Source organism: Oncorhynchus mykiss, unplaced genomic scaffold, assembly GCF_013265735.2.
Source record: "Oncorhynchus mykiss isolate Arlee unplaced genomic scaffold, USDA_OmykA_1.1 un_scaffold_240, whole genome shotgun sequence".
Lineage (NCBI taxonomy): Eukaryota > Metazoa > Chordata > Actinopteri > Salmoniformes > Salmonidae > Oncorhynchus > Oncorhynchus mykiss.
The window spans coordinates 62,028-83,786 of NW_023493704.1; the positions used below are offsets into that span (position 1 = coordinate 62,028).

Here is a 21,759-nt window from a genome sequence, read left to right on the forward strand (position 1 = left end):
TCTCAGGGTCTCACAGGATCAGAGCCATCCAGTCTCAGGGTCACACAGGAACAGAGACATCCAGTCTCAGGGTCTCCCACAGGAACAGAGCCATCCAGTCTCAGGGTCTCACAGGAACAGAGCCATCCAGTCTCAGCTGTATTAGAGACAGTCTCAGGGTCTCACAGGAACAGAGCCATCCAGTCTCAGGGTCTCACAGGAACAGAACCATCCAGTCTCAGGGTCTCACAGGAACAGAGCCATCCAGTCTCAGGGTCAGACAGGAACAGAGCCATCCAGTCTCAGGGTCACACAGGAACAGAGCCATCCAGTCTCAGGGTCACACAGGAACAGAGCCATCCAGTCTCAGGGTCACACAGGAACAGAGCCATCCAGTCTCAGGGTCTCACAGGAACAGAGCCATCCAGTCTCAGGGTCACACAGGAACAGAGCCATCCAATCTCAGGGTCACACACAGGAACAGAGCCATCCAGTCTCAGGGTCACACAGGAACAGAGCCATCCAGTCTCAGGGTCACACAGGAACAGAGCCATCCAGTCTCAGGGTCTCACAGGAACAGAGCCATCCAGTCTCAGGGTCAGACAGGATCAGAGCCATCCAGTCTCAGGGTCAGACAGGAACAGAGCCATCCAGTCTCAGGGTCACACAGGAACAGAGCCATCAAGTCTCAGGGTCACACAGGAACAGAGCCATCCAGTCTCAGGGTCAGACAGGAACAGAGCCATCCAGTCTCAGGGTCAGACAGGAACAGAGCCATCCAGTCTCAGGGTCACACAGGAACAGAGCCATCCAGTCTCAGGGTCACACAGGAACAGAGCCATCCAGTTTCAGGGTCACACAGGAACAGAGCCATCCAGTCTCAGGGTCTCAGACAGGAACAGAGCCATCCAGTCTCAGGGTCACACAGGAACAGAGCCATCCAGTCTCAGGGTCACACAGGAACAGAGCCATCCAGTCTCAGGGTCACACAGGAACAGAGCCATCCAGTCTCAGGGTCACACAGGAACAGAGCCATCCAGTCTCAGGGTCACACAGGAACAGAGCCATCCAGTCTCAGGGTCACACAGGAACAGAGCCATCCAGTCTCAGGGTCACACAGGAACAGAACCATCCAGTCTCAGGGTCACACAGGAACAGAGCCATCCAGTCTCAGGGTCACACAGGAACAGAGCCATCCAGTCTCAGCTGTATTAGAGACAGGCTCAGGGTCACACAGGAACAGAGCCATCCAGTCTCAGCTGTATTAGAGACAGGCTCAGGGTCACACAGGAACAGAGCCATCCAGTCTCAGCTGTATTAGAGACAGGCTCAGGGTCACACAGGAACAGAGCCATCCAGTCTCAGCTGTATTAGAGACAGGCTCAGGGTCACACAGGAACAGAGCCATCCAGTCTCAGCTGTATTAGAGACAGGCTCAGGGTCACACAGGAACAGAGCCATCCAGTCTCAGCTGTATTAGAGACAGGCTCAGGGTCACACAGGAACAGAGCCATCCAGTCTCAGCTGTATTAGAGACAGGCTCAGGGTCACACAGGAACAGAGCCATCCAGTCTCAGCTGTATTAGAGACAGGCTCAGGGTCACACAGGAACAGAGCCATCCAGTCTCAGCTGTATTAGAGACAGGCTCAGGGTCACACAGGAACAGGGCCATCCAGTCTCAGCTGTATTAGAGACAGGCTCAGGGTCACACAGGAACAGAGCCATCCAGTCTCAGCTGTATTAGAGACAGGCTCAGGGTCACACAGGAACAGAGCCATCCAGTCTCAGCTGTATTAGAGACAGGCTCAGGGTCACACAGGAACAGAGCCATCCAGTCTCAGGGTCTCACAGGAACAGAGCCATCCAGTCTCAGGGTCACACAGGAACAGAGCCATCCAGTCTCAGGGTCTCACAGGAACATAGCCATCCAGTCTCAGGGTCACACAGGAACAGAGCCATCCAGTCTCAGCTGTATTAGAGACAGGAACAGAGCCATCCAGTCTCAGGGTCACACAGGAACAGAGCCATCCAGTCTCAGGGTCAGACAGGAACAGAGCCATCCAGTCTCAGGGTCTCACAGGAACAGAGCCATCCAGTCTCAATGTCAGACAGGAACAGAGCCATCCAGTCTCAGGGTCACACAGGAACAGAGCCATCCAGTCTCAGGGTCTCACAGGAACAGAGCCATCCAGTCTCAATGTCAGACAGGAACAGAGCCATCCAGTCTCAGGGTCACACAGGAACAGAGCCATCCAGTCTCAATGTCAGACAGGAACAGAGCCATCCAGTCTCAGGGTCTCACAGGAACAGAGCCATCCAGTCTCAGGGTCACACAGGAACAGAGCCATCCAGTCTCAGGGTCTCACAGGAACAGAGCCATCCAGTCTCAGGGTCTCACAGGAACAGAGCCATCCAGTCTCAATGTCAGACAGGAACAGAGCCATCCAGTCTCAGGGTCACACAGGAACAGAGCCATCCAGTCTCAGCTGTATTAGAGACAGGAACAGAGCCATCCTGTCTCAGCTGTATTAGAGACAGGAACAGAGCCATCCAGTCTCAGCTGTATTAATGTGTTTCTGAAGCGTTGTGTTTGTGGTTTTCCTGTAGGTCTGGTTGGACCTGCTGAAGCCCACCCTGAAACAGATCAGACGTGAGTACTGAGAGGACAACCCTGTATAGTACTACTGGAATATAGTACTGAGAGGACAGCCCTGTATAGTACTACTGGAATATAGTACTGAGAGGACAGCCCTGTATAGTACTACTGGAATATAGTACTGAGAGGACAGCCCTGTATAGTACTACTGGAATATAGTACTGAGAGGACAGCCCTGTATAGTACTACTGGAATATAGCACTGAGAGGACAGCCCTGTATAGTACTAGTGGAATATAGTACTGAGAGGACAGCCCTGTATAGTACTACTGGAATATAGTACTGAGAGGACAGCCCTGTATAGTACTACTGGAATATAGTACTGAGAGGACAACCCTGTATAGTACTAGTGGAATATAGTACTGAGAGGACAGCCCTGTATAGTACTACTGGAATATAGTACTGAGAGGACAACCCTGTATAGTACTAGTGGAATATAGTACTGAGAGGACAGCCCTGTATAGTACTACTGGAATATAGTACTGAGAGGACAGCCCTGTATAGTACTACTGGAATATAGTACTGAGAGGACAGCCCTGTATAGTACTACTGGAATATAGTACTGAGAGGACAGCCCTGTATAGTACTACTGGAATATAGTACTGAGAGGACAGCCCTGTATAGTACTAGTGGAATATAGTACTGAGAGGACAGCCCTGTATAGTACTACTGGAATATAGTACTGAGAGGACAGCCCTGTATAGTACTAGTGGAATATAGTACTGAGAGGACAGCCCTGTATAGTACTAGTGGAATATAGTACTGAGAGGACAGCCCTGTATAGTACTACTGGAATATAGTACTGAGAGGACAGCCCTGTATAGTACTAGTGGAATATAGTACTGAGAGGACAGCCCTGTATACTACTAGTGGAATATAGTACTGAGAGGACAGCCCTGTATAGTACTAGTGGAATATAGTACTGAGAGGACAGCCCTGTATAGTACTAGTGGAATATAGTACTGAGAGGACAGCCCTGTATAGTACTAGTGGAATATAGTACTGAGAGGACAGCCCTGTATAGTACTACTGTAATATAGTACTGAGAGGACAGCCCTGTATAGTACTAGTGGAATATAGTACTGAGAGGACAACCCTGTATAGTACTACTGGAATATAGTACTGAGAGGACAGCCCTGTATAGTACTAGTGGAATATAGTACTGAGAGGACAGCCCTGTATAGTACTACTGGAATATAGTACTGAGAGGACAGCCCTGTATAGTACTACTGGAATATAGTACTGAGAGGACAGCCCTGTATAGTACTACTGGAATATAGTACTGAGAGGACAGCCCTGTATAGTACTAGTGGAATATAGTACTGAGAGGACAGCCCTGTATAGTACTACTGGAATATAGTACTGAGAGGACAGCCCTGTATAGTACTACTGGAATATAGTACTGAGAGGACAGCCCTGTATAGTACTAGTGGAATATAGTACTGAGAGGACAGCCCTGTATAGTACTAGTGGAATATAGTACTGAGAGGACAGCCCTGTATAGTACTACTGGAATATAGTACTGAGAGGACAACCCTGTATAGTACTAGTGGAATATAGTACTGAGAGGACAACCCTGTATAGTACTAGTGGAATATAGTACTGAGAGGACAGCCCTGTATAGTACTAGTGGAATATAGTACTGAGAGGACAGCCCTGTATAGTACTAGTGGAATATAGTACTGAGAGGACAACCCTGTATAGTACTAGTGGAATATAGTACTGAGAGGACAGCCCTGTATAGTACTACTGGAATATAGTACTGAGAGGACAGCCCTGTATAGTACTAGTGGAATATAGTACTGAGAGGACAACCCTGTATAGTACTACTGGAATATAGTACTGAGAGGACAACCCTGTATAGTACTACTGGAATATAGTACTGAGAGGACAGCCCTGTATAGTACTAGTGGAATATAGTACTGAGAGGACAGCCCTGTATAGTACTACTGGAATATAGTACTGAGAGGACAGCCCTGTATAGTACTAGTGGAATATAGTACTGAGAGGACAACCCTGTATAGTACTACTGGAATATAGTACTGAGAGGACAGCCCTGTATAGTACTACTGGAATATAGTACTGAGAGGACAACCCTGTATAGTACTACTGGAATATAGTACTGAGAGGACAACCCTGTATAGTACTACTGGAATATAGTACTGAGAGGACAGCCCTGTATAGTACTACTGGAATATAGTACTGAGAGGACAGCCCTGTATAGTACTACTGGAATATAGTACTGAGAGGACAGCCCTGTATAGTACTACTGGAATATAGTACTGAGAGGACAGCCCTGTATAGTACTACTGGAATATAGTACTGAGAGGACAGCCCTGTATAGTACTACTGGAATATAGTACTGAGAGGACAGCCCTGTATAGTACTAGTGGAATATAGTACTGAGAGGACAGCCCTGTATAGTACTAGTGGAATATAGTACTGAGAGGACAGCCCTGTATAGTACTACTGGAATATAGTACTGAGAGGACAACCCTGTATAGTACTACTGGAATATAGTACTGAGAGGACAACCCTGTATAGTACTACTGGAATATAGTACTGAGAGGACAGCCCTGTATAGTACTAGTGGAATATAGTACTGAGAGGACAGCCCTGTATAGTACTACTGGAATATAGTACTGAGAGGACAGCCCTGTATAGTACTACTGGAATATAGTACTGAGAGGACAGCCCTGTATAGTACTACTGGAATATAGTACTGAGAGGACAGCCCTGTATAGTACTACTGGAATATAGTACTGAGAGGACAGCCCTGTATAGTACTAGTGGAATATAGTACTGAGAGGACAGCCCTGTATAGTACTAGTGGAATATAGTACTGAGAGGACAGCCCTGTATAGTACTACTGGAATATAGTACTGAGAGGACAGCCCTGTATAGTACTACTGGAATATAGTACTGAGAGGACAGCCCTGTATAGTACTACTGGAATATAGTACTGAGAGGACAGCCCTGTATAGTACTACTGGAATATAGTACTGAGAGGACAACCCTGTATAGTACTACTGGAATATAGTACTGAGAGGACAGCCCTGTATAGTACTAGTGGAATATAGTACTGAGAGGACAGCCCTGTATAGTACTACTGGAATATAGTACTGAGAGGACAGCCCTGTATAGTACAATGGAATATAGTACTGAGAGGACAGCCCTGTATAGTACTACTGGAATATAGTACTGAGAGGACAGCCCTGTATAGTACTACTGGAATATAGTACTGAGAGGACAGCCCTGTATAGTACTAGTGGAATATAGTACTGAGAGGACAGCCCTGTATAGTACTAGTGGAATATAGTACTGAGAGGACAGCCCTGTATAGTACTACTGGAATATAGTACTGAGAGGACAGCCCTGTATAGTACTACTGGAATATAGTACTGAGAGGACAGCCCTGTATAGTACTACTGGAATATAGTACTGAGAGGACAGCCCTGTATAGTACTACTGGAATATAGTACTGAGAGGACAGCCCTGTATAGTACTAGTGGAATATAGTACTGAGAGGACAGCCCTGTATAGTACTACTGGAATATAGTACTGAGAGGACAACCCTGTATAGTACTACTGGAATATAGTACTGAGAGGACAGCCCTGTATAGTACTACTGGAATATAGTACTGAGAGGACAGCCCTGTATAGTACTAGTGGAATATAGTACTGAGAGGACAGCCCTGTATAGTACTAGTGGAATATAGTACTGAGAGGACAGCCCTGTATAGTACTAGTGGTATATAGTACTGAGAGGTCAGCCCTGTATAGTACTACTGGAATATAGTACTGAGAGGACAGCCCTGTATAGTACTAGTGGAATATAGTACTGAGAGGACAGCCCTGTATAGTACTAGTGGAATATAGTACTGAGAGGACAGCCCTGTATAGTACTAGTGGTATATAGTACTGAGAGGACAGCCCTGTATAGTACTAGTGGAATATAGTACTGAGAGGACAGCCCTGTATAGTACTAGTGGAATATAGTACTGAGAGGACAGCCCTGTATAGTACTACTGGAATATAGTACTGAGAGGACAGCCCTGTATAGTACTAGTGGAATATAGTACTGAGAGGACAGCCCTGTATAGTACTAGTGGAATATAGTACTGAGAGGACAGCCCTGTATAGTACTACTGGAATATAGTACTGAGAGGACAGCCCTGTATAGTACTACTGGAATATAGTACTGAGAGGACAGCCCTGTATAGTACTAGTGGAATATAGTACTGAGAGGACAGCCCTGTATAGTACTAGTGGAATATAGTACTGAGAGGACAGCCCTGTATAGTACTAGTGGTATATAGTACTGAGAGGACAGCCCTGTATAGTACTAGTGGAATATAGTACTGAGAGGACAGCCCTGTATAGTACTAGTGGAATATAGTACTGAGAGGACAGCCCTGTATAGTACTAGTGGAATATAGTACTGAGAGGACAGCCCTGTATAGTACTAGTGGAATATAGTACTGAGAGGACAGCCCTGTATAGTACTAGTGGAATATAGTACTGAGAGGACAGCCCTGTATAGTACTAGTGGAATATAGTACTGAGAGGACAGCCCTGTATAGTACTACTGGAATATAGTACTGAGAGGACAGCCCTGTATAGTACTAGTGGAATATAGTACTGAGAGGACAGCCCTGTATAGTACTAGTGGAATATAGTACTGAGAGGACAGCCCTGTATAGTACTAGTGGAATATAGTACTGAGAGGACAGCCCTGTATAGTACTAGTGGTATATAGTACTGAGAGGACAGCCCTGTATAGTACTAGTGGAATATAGTACTGAGAGGACAGCCCTGTATAGTACTAGTGGAATATAGTACTGAGAGGACAGCCCTGTATAGTACTAGTGGAATATAGTACTGAGAGGACAGCCCTGTATAGTACTAGTGGTATATAGTACTGAGAGGACAGCCCTGTATAGTACTAGTGGAATATAGTACTGAGAGGACAGCCCTGTATAGTACTAGTGGAATATAGTACTGAGAGGACAGCCCTGTATAGTACTAGTGGAATATAGTACTGAGAGGACAGCCCTGTATAGTACTAGTGGAATATAGTGCTGAGAGGACAGCCCTGTATAGTACTAGTGGAATATAGTGCTGAGAGGACAGCCCTGTATAGTACTAGTGGAATATAGTACTGAGAGGACAGCCCTGTATAGTACTAGTGGTATATAGTACTGAGAGGACAGCCCTGTATAGTACTAGTGGAATATAGTACTGAGAGGACAGCCCTGTATAGTACTAGTGGAATATAGTACTGAGAGGACAGCCCTGTATAGTACTAGTGGAATATAGTACTGAGAGGACAGCCCTGTATAGTACTAGTGGAATATAGTACTGAGAGGACAGCCCTGTATAGTACTAGTGGTATATAGTACTGAGAGGACAGCCCTGTATAGTACTAGTGGAATATAGTACTGAGAGGACAGCCCTGTATAGTACTAGTGGAATATAGTACTGAGAGGACAGCCCTGTATAGTACTAGTGGAATATAGTACTGAGAGGACAGCCCTGTATAGTACTAGTGGTATATAGTACTGAGAGGACAGCCCTGTATAGTACTAGTGGAATATAGTACTGAGAGGACAGCCCTGTATAGTACTAGTGGAATATAGTACTGAGAGGACAGCCCTGTATAGTACTAGTGGAATATAGTACTGAGAGGACAGCCCTGTATAGTACTAGTGGAATATAGTACTGAGAGGACAGCCCTGTATAGTACTAGTGGAATATAGTACTGAGAGGACAGCCCTGTATAGTACTAGTGGAATATAGTACTGAGAGGACAGCCCTGTATAGTACTAGTGGAATATAGTACTGAGAGGACAGCCCTGTATAGTACTAGTGGAATATAGTACTGAGAGGACAGCCCTGTATAGTACTAGTGGAATATAGTACTGAGAGGACAGCCCTGTATAGTACTAGTGGAATATAGTACTGAGAGGACAGCCCTGTATAGTACTACTGGAATATAGTACTGAGAGGACAGCCCTGTATAGTACTAGTGGAATATAGTACTGAGAGGACAGCCCTGTATAGTACTAGTGGAATATAGTACTGAGAGGACAGCCCTGTATAGTACTAGTGGAATATAGTACTGAGAGGACAGCCCTGTATAGTACTACTGGAATATAGTACTGAGAGGACAACCCTGTATAGTACTAGTGGAATATAGTACTGAGAGGACAGCCCTGTATAGTACTAGTGGAATATAGTACTGAGAGGACAGCCCTGTATAGTACTAGTGGTATATAGTACTGAGAGGACAGCCCTGTATAGTACTAGTGGAATATAGTACTGAGAGGACAGCCCTGTATAGTACTAGTGGAATATAGTACTGAGAGGACAACCCTGTATAGTACTAGTGGTATATAGTACTGAGAGGACAACCCTTTTTAACTACATTAGTTGTAAGATGATGCTCTCTCTCTCATCTTGTCTCTCTCTCTCTGTCTCTCTCTCTCTCTCGTCTCTCTCTCTGTCGTCTCTCTCGTCTCTCTCCCTCTCGTCTCTCTCTCTCTCTCTCTCGTCTCTCTCTCCCTCTCGTCTCTCTCTGTCTCTCTCTCATCTCTCTCTCTCTCTCTCTCGTCTCTCTCTCTCTCTCTCGTCTCTCTCTCTCTGTCTCTCTCTCGTCTCTCTCTCTGTCGTCTCTCGTCTCTCTCTCTCTCGTCTCTCTCTCCCTCTCTCTCTCTCGTCTCTCTCTCTCTCTCTCTCTCTCTCGTCTCTCTCCCTCCACAGGCCCTAAGAACACCATCCTTCGTTTTGTGGTGAAGTTCTTCCCTCCTGACCACACACAGCTGCTGGAGGAGCTGACACGGTAAGAGTGGACAAGTCTTCTTCCTCTCAACACACTCTGAACCATCAAAGGGAATATAACTTCAACATGCTGTAGAGTTACAATGGTTTTCTTTCCTGATGTTTAAAGTGGTCAATGTCTCAGGAGTCCAGCGTATCCTACAACTCAGAGGCCAAAACAAACAGTAACAGGAAGTGTGACAGGAAGTCAGAAGCCTCCTTCCTGTGTTTGTACCTTCTGCAGTTCTAATATATCCTTAACAAGAGAAGAGGGGACACAGTGTGACCCACTGTTGAGGGACGAGACACAGTGTAACCTACTGTTGAAGGACGAGACACAGTGTAACCTACTGTTGAGGGACGAGACACAGTGTAACCTACTGTTGAGGGACGAGACACAGTGTAACCTACTGTTGAAGGACGAGACACAGTGTAACCTACTGTTGAGGGATGAAACACAGTGTAACCTACTGTTGAGGGACGAGACACAGTGTAACCTACTGTTGAAGGACGAGACACAGTGTAACCTACTGTTGAGGGACGAGACACAGTGTAACCTACTGTTGAGGGACGAGACACAGTGTAACCTACTGTTGAGGGACGAGACACAGTCCGACGTACTGTTGAGGGACGAGACACAGTGTGACCTACTGTTGAGGGGCGAGACACAGTGTAACCTACTGTTGAGGGACGAGACACAGTGTAACCTACTGTTGAGGGACGAGACACAGTCCAACGTACTGTTGAGGGACGAGACACAGTCCAACGTACTGTTGAGGGACGAGACACAGTGTAACCTACTGTTGAGGGACGAGACACAGTGTAACCTACTGTTGAGGGACGAGACACAGTGTAACCTACTGTTGAGGGACGAGACACAGTGTAACCTACTGTTGAGGGACGAGACACAGTGTAACCTACTGTTGAGGGACGAGACACAGTGTAACCTACTGTTGAGGGACGAGACACAGTGTAACCTACTGTTGAGGGACGAGACACAGTGTAACCTACTGTTGAGGGACGAGACACAGTGTGACCCACTGTTGAAGGTCGAGACACAGTGAGACACAGTGTAAACTACTGTTGAGGGACGAGACACAGTGTGACCCACTGTTGAAGGACGAGACACAGTGAGACACAGTGTAAACTACTGTTGAGGGACGAGACAGTGAGACACAGTGTGACCTACTGTTGAGGGACGAGACACAGTGTAACCTACTGTCGAGGGATGAGACACAGTGTGACCTACTGTTGAGGGACGAGACAGTGAGACACAGTGTGACCTACTGTTGAGGGACGAGACAGTGAGACACAGTGTGACCTACTGTTGAGGGACGAGACAGTGAGACACAGTGTGACCTACTGTTGAGGGACGAGACAGTGAGACACAGTTTGACCTACTGTTGAGGGACGAGACACAGTGTAACCTACTGTTGAAGGACGAGACACAGTGTAAACTACTGTTGAGGGATGAGACACAGTGTAACCTACTGTTGAAGGACGAGACACAGTGTAACCTACTGTTGAGGGACGAGACACAGTGTAACCTACTGTTGAGGGACGAGACACAGTGTAACCTACTGTTGAGGGACGAGACACAGTGTAACCTACTGTTGAAGGACGAGACACAGTGTAACCTACTGTTGAGGGACGAGACGCAGTGTAACCTACTGTTGAGGGACGAGACGCAGTGTAACCTACTGTTGAGGGACGAGACGCAGTGTAACCTACTGTTGAGGGACGAGACGCAGTGTAACCTACTGTTGAGGGACGAGACACAGTGTAAACTACTGTTGAGGGACGAGACACAGTGTAACCTACTGTTGAGGGACGAGACACAGTGTAACCTACTGTTGAGGGACGAGACATAGTGTGACCCACTGTTGAAGGACGAGACACAGTGAGACACAGTGTAAACTACTGTTGAGGGACGAGACACAGTGTGACCCACTGTTGAAGGACGAGACACAGTGAGACACAGTTTAAACTAATGTTGAGGGACGAGACAGTGAGACACAGTGTGACCTACTGTTGAGGGATGAGACACAGTGTAACCTACTGTCGAGGGATGAGACACAGTGTGACCTACTGTTGAGGGACGAGACAGTGAGACACAGTGTGACCTACTGTTGAGGGACGAGACAGTGAGACACAGTGTGACCTACTGTTGAGGGACGAGACAGTGAGACACAGTGTGACCTACTGTTGAGGGACGAGACAGTGAGACACAGTGTGACCTACTGTTGAGGGACGAGACAGTGAGACACAGTGTGACCTACTGTTGAGGGACGAGACAGTGAGACACAGTGTGACCTACTGTTGAGCGACGAGACACAGTGTAACCTACTGTTGAAGGACGAGACACAGTGTAAACTACTGTTGAGGGATGAGACACAGTGTAACCTACTGTTGAAGGACGAGACACAGTGTAACCTACTGTTGAGGGATGAGACACAGTGTAACCTACTGTTGAGGGACGAGACACAGTGTAACCTACTGTTGAGGGACGAGACACAGTGTAACCTACTGTTGAAGGACGAGACACAGTGTAACCTACTGTTGAGGGACGAGACGCAGTGTAACCTACTGTTGAGGGACGAGACGCAGTGTAACCTACTGTTGAGGGACGAGACGCAGTGTAACCTACTGTTGAGGGACGAGACGCAGTGTAACCTACTGTTGAGGGACGAGACACAGTGTAAACTACTGTTGAGGGACGAGACACAGTGTAACCTACTGTTGAGGGACGAGACACAGTGTAACCTACTGTTGAGGGACGAGACATAGTGTGACCCACTGTTGAAGGACGAGACACAGTGAGACACAGTGTAAACTACTGTTGAGGGACGAGACAGTGAGACACAGTGTGACCTACTGTTGAGGGACGAGACACAGTGTAACCTACTGTCGAGGGATGAGACACAGTGTGACCTACTGTTGAGGGACGAGACAGTGAGACACAGTGTGACCTACTGTTGAGGGACGAGACAGTGAGACACAGTGTGACCTACTGTTGAGGGACGAGACAGTGAGACACAGTGTGACCTACTGTTGAGGGACGAGACAGTGAGACACAGTGTGACCTACTGTTGAGGGACGAGACAGTGAGACACAGTGTGACCTACTGTTGAGGGACGAGACACAGTGTAACCTACTGTTGAAGGACGAGACACAGTGTAAACTACTGTTGAGGGATGAGACACAGTGTAACCTACTGTTGAAGGATGAGACACAGTGTAACCTACTGTTGAGGGACGAGACACAGTGTAACCTACTGTTGAGGGACGAGACACAGTGTAACCTACTGTTGAGGGACGAGACACAGTGTAACCTACTGTTGAAGGACGAGACACAGTGTAACCTACTGTTGAGGGACGAGACGCAGTGTAACCTACTGTTGAGGGACGAGACGCAGTGTAACCTACTGTTGAGGGACGAGAAGCAGTGTAACCTACTGTTGAGGGACGAGACACAGTGTAAACTACTGTTGAGGGACGAGACACAGTGTAACCTACTGTTGAGGGACGAGACACAGTGTAACCTACTGTTGAGGGACGAGACATAGTGTGACCCACTGTTGAAGGACGAAACACAGTGAGACACAGTGTAAACTACTGTTGAGGGACGAGACAGTGAGACACAGTGTGACCTACTGTTGAGGGACGAGACACAGTGTAACCTACTGTCGAGGGATGAGACACAGTGTGACCTACTGTTGAGGGACGAGGGATGAGACACAGTGTGACCTACTGTTGAGGGACGAGACAGTGAGACACAGTGTGACCTACTATTGAGGGACGAGACAGTGAGACACAGTGTGACCTACTGTTGAGGGACGAGACAGTGAGACACAGTGTGACCTACTGTTGAGGGACGAGACAGTGAGACACAGTGTGACCTACTGTTGAGGGACGAGACAGTGAGACACAGTGTGACCTACTGTTGAGGGACGAGACAGTGAGACACAGTGTGACCTACTGTTGAGGGACGAGACAGTGAGACACAGTGTGACCTACTGTTGAGGGACGAGACAGTGAGACACAGTGTGACCTACTGTTGAGGGACGAGACAGTGAGACACAGTGTGACCTACTGTTGAGGGACGAGACACAGTGTAACCTACTGTTGAAGGACGAGACACAGTGTAAACTACTGTTGAGGGATGAGACACAGTGTAACCTACTGTTGAAGGACGAGACACAGTGTAACCTACTGTTGAGGGACGAGACACAGTGTAACCTACTGTTGAGGGACGAGACACAGTGTAACCTACTGTTGAGGGACGAGACACAGTGTAACCTACTGTTGAGGGACGAGACGCAGTGTAACCTACTGTTGAGGGACGAGACGCAGTGTAACCTACTGTTGAGGGACGAGACACATTGTAACCTACTGTTGAGGGACGAGACACAGTGTAACCTACTGTTGAGGGACGAGACACAGTGTAAACTACTGTTGAGGGATGAGACACAGTGTAACCTACTGTTGAGGGACGAGACACAGTGTGACGTACTGTTGAGGGACGAGACACAGTGTAACCTACTGTTGAGGGACGAGACACAGTGTAACCTACTGTTGAGGGACGAGACACAGTGAGACACAGTGTAACCTACTGTTGAAGGACGAGACACAGTGAGACACAGTGTAACCTACTGTTGAGGGACGAGACGCAGTGAGACACAGTGTAACCTACTGTTGATGGACGAGACGCAGTGTAACCTACTGTTGAGGGACGAGACGCAGTGTAACCTACTGTTGAGGGACGAGACAGTGAGACACAGTGTAACATACTGTTGAGGGACGAGACACAGTGTAACCTACTGTTGAGAGACGCAGTGTAACCTACTGTTGAGGGACGAGACAGTGACACACAGTGTAACATACTGTTGAGGGACGAGACACAGTGTAACCTACTGTTGAGGGACGAGACGCAGTGTAACCTACTATTTAACCAGGTAGACCAGATCACCTTTGTTTAACCAGGTAGACCAGATCACCTTTATTTAACCAGGTAGACCAGATCACCTTTGTTTAACCAGGTAGACTAGTTGAAAACAAGTTCTCATTTACAACTGTGACCCTGACCAAGATAAAGCAAAGCAGTGTGAACAGACAACAACAGAGTTACACATGGAGTAAACAAACATACAGACAACAACAACAACAGAGTTACACATGGAGTAAACAAACATACAGACAACAACAGAGTTACACATGGAGTAAACAAACATACAGACAACAACAACAACAGAGTTACACATGGAGTAAACATACAGACAACAACACAATAGAGAAGTATATATACAGTGTGTGCAAATGGAGGTAGGGGGTAAGGCAATAAATAGGCCATAGTAGCAAAGTAATTACAATTTAGCAATTTACACTGGAGTGATGTATGTGCAGATGAGGATGTGCAAGTAGAAATACTGGTGTGCAAAAGAGCAGAAAAACAAAACCAATATGGGGATGAGGTAGGAGGTTGGTTGGATGGGATATTTACAGATTGGTTGGTAAGATGCTCAGATAGCTGATGCTTAAAGTTAATGAGGGAGATATGAGTCTCCAACTTCAGTGATTTTTTGCAAATCGTTCCAGTCATTGGCAGCAGAGAACTGGAAGGAAAGGTGGCCAAAGGAGGTGTTGGCTTTGGGGGTGTCCATGGAAATATACCTGCTGGAGCGTATGCTACGGTTGGATGTTGTTATGGTGACCAGTGAGCTGAGATAAGGCGGGGTTTTACCTAGTAAAGACTTATAGATGACCTAGAGCCAGTGGGTTTGGCGACGAATATGAAGCGAGGACCAGCCAACGAGAGCATACAGGTCGCAGTGGTGGGTAGTAGATGGTGCTTTGGTGACAAAACGGATGGCACTGTAATAGACTGCATCCAATTTGCTGAGTAGAGTGTTGGAGGCTATTTTGTAAATCGCCAAAGTCGAAGATCGGTAGTCAGTTTTACGAGGGTATGTTTGGCAGCATGAGTGAAGGATGCTTTGTTGCGAAATAGGAAGCCGATTCTAGATTTCATTTTGGATTGGAGATGTTTGATGTGGGTCTGGAAGGAGAGTTTACAGTCTAACCAGACACCTAGGTATTTGTAGTTGTCCACATATTCTAAGTCAGAACCGTCCAGAGTAGTGATGCTAGTCGGGCGGGCAGGTGGAGGCAGCAATCGTTTGAAGAGCATGCATTTAGTTTTACTTGCATTTAAGAGCAGTTGGAGGCCACGGAAGGAGTGTTGTATGGCATTGAAGCTCGTTGTTAACAGTGTCCAACGAAGGGCCAAAAGTATACAGAATGGTGTCGTCTGCGTAGAGGTGGATCAGAGAATCACCAGCAGCAAGAGCGACATCATTGATGTATACAGAGAAAAGAGTCGGCCCGAGAATTGAACCCTGTGGCACCCCCATAGAGACCGCCAGAGGCCCGGACAACAGGCCCTCCGATTTGACACACTGGCAGTCATTTGAGAAACCAAGGCTATTGAGGGACGAGACACAGTGTAACCCACTGTTGAGGGACGAGACTCAATGTTATGTTATGAATGATGTTTTTAGAATTAAAATCTGTAATATCTTGGACTCTGTGTGCAATAATAGTGTTTAACATGATTTTTGAATGACTACCCCATCTCTGTAACCCACACATACAATTATCTGGAAAAAGACCTCAGTCAAGCAGTGAATTTCAAACACAGTTTCAGCCGCTAAGACAAGGGAGGTGTTCCAGTGCCTCGCAAAGACGGGCACCCATTGGTAGATGGGTAAAAACAAAAGGAAGCATAAATTAAATATCCCTTTGAGCATGGTGAAGTTATTAATGACAGTTGGAAAGGGGGATACCTAGTTATTAATGACAGTTACCTAGTCAGTTAGAAAGGGGGGATACCTAGTCAGTTAGAAAGAGGGGATACCTAGTCAGTTGGAAAGGGGGGATACCTAGTCAGTTGGAAAGGGGGGTACCTAGTCAGTTGGAAAGGGGGGATACCTAGTCAGTTGGAAAGGGGGGGTACCTAGTCAGTTGGAAAGGGGGGTACCTAGTCAGTTGGAAAGGGAAAGGGGGATACCTAGTCAGTTGGAAAGGGGGGGTACCTAGTCAGTTGGAAAGGGGGGTACCTAGTCAGTTGGAAAGGGAAAGGGGGATACCTAGTCAGTTGGAAAGGGGGGATACCTAGTCAGTTGGAAAGGGGGGGTACCTAGTCAGTTGGAAAGGGGGATACCTAGTCAGTTGGAAAGGGGGATACCTAGTCAGTTGTAACTGAACACCTTCAGCTGAAATGTGTCTTCCGAATTTAACCCAACCCTCTGAATCAGAGAGGTGTGGGGGGGCTGCCTTAATTGACATCCACGTCTTCGGCGCATGGGGAACAATGGGTTAACTGCCTTGTTCAGGGGAACAGTGGGTTAACTGCCTTGTTCAGGGGAACAGTGGGTTAACTGCCTTGTCCAGGGGAACAATGGGTTAACTGCCTTGTTCAGGGGAACAGTGGGTTAACTGCCTTGTTCAGGGGAACAGTGGGTTAACTGCCTTGTTCAGGGGAACAGTGGGTTAACTGCCTTGTTCAGGGGAACAGTGGGTTAACTGCCTTGTCCAGGGGAACAATGGGTTAACTGCCTTGTTCAGGGGAACAGTGGGTTAACTGCCTTGTCCAGGGGAACAATGGGTTAACTGCCTTGTCCAGGGGAACAGTGGGTTAACTGCCTTGTTCAGGGGAGCAGTGGGTTAACTGCCTTGTTCAGGGGAGCAGTGGGTTAACTGCCTTGTTCAGGGGAGCAGTGGGTTAACTGCCTTGTTCAGGGGAGCAGTGGGTTAACTGCCTTGTTCAGGGGAACAGTGGGTTAACTGCCTTGTTCAGGGGAACAGTGGGTTAACTGCCTTGCTCAGGGGAACAGTGGGTTAACTGCCTTGTTCAGGGTAACAGTGGGTTAACTGCCTTGTTCAGGGGAACAGTGGGTTAACTGCCTTGTTCAGGGGAGCAGTGGGTTAACTGCCTTGTTCAGGGGAGCAGTGGGTTAACTGCCTTGTTCAGGGGAGCAGTGGGTTAACTGCCTTGTTCAGGGGAGCAGTGGGTTAACTGCCTTGTTCAGGGGAGCAGTGGGTTAACTGCCTTGTTCAGGGGAACAGTGGGTTAACTGCCTTGTTCAGGGGAACAGTGGGTAAACTGCCTTGTTCAGGGGAACAGTGGGTTAACTGCCTTGTTCAGGGGAACAGTGGGTTAACTGCCTTGTTCAGGGGAACAGTGGGTTAACTGCCTTGTTCAGGGGAACAGTGGGTTAACTGCCTTGTTCAGAGGCAGAACGACAGATTTTGTCCTTGTCAGCTCGGGGATTCGATTAGATGGATGGAGGGCTGTTTTATGGCTTGGCAACATTCTCACGCTGTTTGTGGATTCACACTCTGTCAAGGCAACAGACGTGACTTTTAGTTAACCCTGTAAGGCGGGTTGGGTTTTCAACACTATGCCATTACACACCAGGTTTCTGACTGTGCAGACTAAAGGTTAATAGTTACCATGCGTATCCTCTCATGTTTTCTTTCGCTCTTTTTTTCTCTCCTCTCTCTCTCTCTCTCCTTCTCCTCTCTCTCTCATTCTCCTCTCTCCTTCTCCTCTCTCTCTCCTCTCTCTCTCTCCTTCTCCTCTCTCTCCTTCTCCTCTCTCCTTCTCCTCTCTCTCATTCTCCTCTCTCCTTCCCTCTCTCCTTCCCTCTCTTTCTCCTCTCTCTCATTCTCCTCTCTCCTTCTCCTCTCCTCTCTCCTCTTTCTCTCCTCTCTCCACTCTCTCTCTCCTCTCTCTCCTTCTCCTCTCTCCTTATCTCTCCTTCTCTCTCTCTCTCCTCTTTCTCTCCTCTCTCCTCTCTCTCTCTTCTCTCTCTCTCCTTCTCTCTCTCCTTCTCTCTCTCCGTCTCTCTCTCTCCTCTCTCTCCTTCTCTCTCTCTCTCATTCTACTCTCTCCTTCTCTCTCTCCTTCTCTCTCTCTCATTCTACTCTCTCCTTCTCTCTCTTTCTCTCTCTCCATCTCTCTCTCTCATTCTACTCTCTCCTTCTCCTCTCTCTCTCTCCTTCTCCTCTCTCTCTCTCAGGTACCTGTTTGCTCTCCAGATAAAGCATGATCTGGCGTGTGGACGTCTGACCTGCAACGACACCAGTGCTGCCCTGCTGGTCTCTCATATCGTCCAGTGTAAGCATACTTTCTATTATAATATAGTTAGAGCTTCCTGATTTATTTTAGTACCGGCTCCAGTGTGTTCCCGGCTCCAGTGTGTTACCGGCTCCAGTGTGTTACCGGCTCCAGTGTGTTACCGGCTCCAGTGTGTTACCGGCTCCAGTGTGTTACCGGCTCCAGTGTGTTCCCGGCTCCAGTGTGTACCGGCTCCAGTGTGGTACCGGCTCCAGTGTGTACTCCAGTGTGTACCGGCTCCATTGTGTACCGGCTCCATTGTGTACTCCAGTGTGTTCCCGGCTCCAGTGTGTACCGGCTCCAGTGTGTACTCCAGTGTGTACCAGCTCCAGTGTGTACCGGCTCCAGTGTGTACTCCAGTGTGTACCAGCTCCAGTGTGTACCGGCTCCATTGTGTACTCCAGTGTGTAACGGCTCCAGTGTGTACTCCAGTGTGTACCGGCTCCAGTGTGTACCGGCTCCAGTGTGTAACGGCTCCAGTGTGTAACGGCTCCAGTGTGTACTCCAGTGTGTACCGGCTCCATTGTGTACTCCAGTGTGTACCGGCTCCAGTGTGTACTCCAGTGTGTACCGGCTCCAGTGTGTACTCCAGTGTGTAACGGCTCCAGTGTGTACTCCAGTGTGTACTCCAGTGTGTACCGGCTCCAGTGTGTACTCCAGTGTGTACTCCAGTGTGTACCGGCTCCAGTGTGTACCGGCTCCAGTGTGTACCCCAGTGTGTACTCCTGTGTGTACCGGCTCCAGTGTGTACTCCAGTGTGTACTGGCTCCCGTGTTTACTCCAGTGTGTACTCCATTGTGTACTCCAGTGTGTACTCCAGTGTGTTCCGGCTCCAGTGCCGATATTTCTGTTCCAAACAGTTGATGAGGTGGTTAATATGCTGAGAGGAACCATTTTTCAGAATACATAAAAATACCTGTCAGACAAATCGCCACGGAGCAAATTCAGAATCACTTAGTTGCCATGGAATCTGTCCCGTTCTCATCACCGTTGGGTAATCTGGAGAGACTGTAGCTGAATACCTGACAGAGGGAAAAGCTGCCAGTTCAGGCTCTAGTGGGGTGACGTCTGTGTGGATTAAACTCTCCTCTTGGTTATTCAGTAACACTCCTCTCCCCTTTCTCCTCTCTCTCGTCTCTCCTCCCTCTCGTCTCTCCTCCCTCTCGTCTCTCCTCCCTCTCGTCTCTCCTCCCTCTCGTCTCTCCTCCCTCTCGTCTCTCCTCCCTCTCGTCTCTCCTCTCTCTCCCCTTTCTCCTCCCTCTCGTCTGTCCTCTCTCTCCCCTTTCTCCTCCCTCTCGTCTCTCCTCTCTCTCCCCTTTCTCCTCCCTCTCGTCTCTCCTCTCTCTCCCCTTTCTCCTCCCTCTCGTCTCTCCTCTCTCCCCTTTCTCCTCCCTCTTGTCTCTCCTCTCTCTCCCCTTTCTCCTCCCTCTCGTCTCTCCTCTCTCTCCCCTTTCTCCTCCCTCTCGTCTCTCCTCCCTCTCGTCTCTCTCCTTCCTCTCGTCTCTCTCCTTCCTCTCGTCTCTCTCCTCTCTCTCGTCTCTCTCGTCTCTCTCTTCCCCCTCGTCTCTCCTCCCGCTCGTCTCTCCTCTCTCTCGTCTCTCCTCTCTCTCGTCTCCTCCCTCTCGTCTCTCCTCCCTCTCGTCTCTCCTCCCTCTCGTCTCTCTCCTCCCTCTCGTCTCTCTCCTCCCTCTCGTCTCTCCTCCCTCTCGTCTCTCCTCCCTCTCGTCTCTCCTCTCTCTCCCCTTTCTCCTCCCTCTCGTCTCTCCTCTCTCCCCTTTCTCCTCCCTCTCGTCTCTCCTCTCTCTCCCCTTTCTCCTCCCTCTCGTCTCTCCTCTCTCTCCCCTTTCTCCTCCCTCTCGTCTCTCCTCTCTCCCCTTTCTCCTCCCTCTCGTCTCTCCTCTCTCTCCCCTTTCTCCTCCCTCTCGTCTCTCCTCTCTCTCCCCTTTTTCCTCCCTCTCGTCTCTCCTCCCTCTCGTCTCTCTCCTTCCTCTCGTCTCTCTCCTTCCTCTCGTCTCTCTCCTCTCTCTCGTCTCTCTCGTCTCTCTCTTCCCCCTCGTCTCTCCTCCCGCTCGTCTCTCCTCTCTCTCTCGTCTCTCCTCTCTCTCGTCTCCTCCCTCTCGTCTCTCCTCCCTCTCGTCTCTCTCCTCCCTCTCGTCTCTCTCCTCCCTCTCGTCTCTCTCCTCCCTCTCGTCTCTCTCCTCCCTCTCGTCCCTCTCGTCTCTCTCCTCCCTCTCGTCTCTCTCCTCCCTCTCGTCTCTCTCCTCCCTCTCGTCTCTCTCCTCCCTCTCGTCTCTCCTCCCTCTCGTCTCTCTCCTCCCTCTCGTCTCTCTCCTTCCTCTCGTCTCTCTCCTTCCTCTCGTCTCTCTCGTCTCTCTCGTCTCTCTCGTCTCTCTCTTCTCTCTCTTCCCCCTCGTCTCTCCTCCCGCTCGTCTCTCCTCTCTCTCTCGTCTCTCCTCTCTCTCGTCTCCTCCCTCTCGTCTCTCCTCCCTCTCGTCTCTCTCCTCCCTCTCGTCTCTCTCCTCCCTCTCGTCTCTCTCCTCCCTCTCGTCTCTCTCCTCCCTCTCGTCTCTCTCCTCCCTCTCGTCTCTCCTCCCTCTCGTCTCTCTCCTCCCTCTCGTCTCTCTCCTTCCTCTCGTCTCTCTCCTTCCTCTCGTCTCTCTCGTCTCTCTCGTCTCTCTCGTCTCTCTCTTCTCTCTCTTCCCCCTCGTCTCTCCTCCCGCTCGTCTCTCCTCTCTCTCTCGTCTCTCCTCTCTCTCGTCTCCTCCCTCTCGTCTCTCCTCCCTCTCGTCTCTCTCCTCCCTCTCGTCTCTCTCCTCCCTCTCGTCTCTCTCCTCCCTCTCGTCTCTCTCCTCCCTCTCGTCTCTCTCCTCCCTCTCGTCTCTCTCCTCCCTCTCGTCCCTCTCGTCTCTCTCCTCCCTCTCGTCTCTCTCCTCCCTCTCGTCTCTCTCCTCCCTCTCGTCTCTCTCCTCCCTCTCGTCTCTCTCCTCCCTCTCGTCTCTCCTCCCTCTCGTCTCTCTCCTCCCTCTCGTCTCTCTCCTCCCTCTCGTCTCTCTCCTCTCTCTCGTCTCTCTCCTCCCTCTCGTCTCTCCTCCCTCTCGTCTCTCTCCTCCCTCTCGTCTCTCTCGTCT

The 21,759-nt window shown here is 48.7% G+C and overlaps 1 protein-coding gene across 4 annotated transcripts in view; it reads left to right on the forward strand.

Annotated features, from left to right (window-relative positions):
* LOC110515620 (FERM, ARHGEF and pleckstrin domain-containing protein 1) overlaps positions 1–21,759 on the forward strand; it is a 99,962-nt gene that overhangs the window by 20,120 nt on the left and 58,083 nt on the right. For all 4 annotated transcript variants that reach the window (XM_036973380.1, XM_036973379.1, XM_036973378.1 and 1 more), the window contains exons 4-6: positions 2,588–2,630; positions 9,398–9,476; positions 18,534–18,631. In XM_036973380.1, coding sequence (XP_036829275.1) covers positions 2,588–2,630; positions 9,398–9,476; positions 18,534–18,631 — 220 coding nt within the window. The remainder of the gene's footprint in view (positions 1–2,587; positions 2,631–9,397; positions 9,477–18,533; positions 18,632–21,759) is intronic.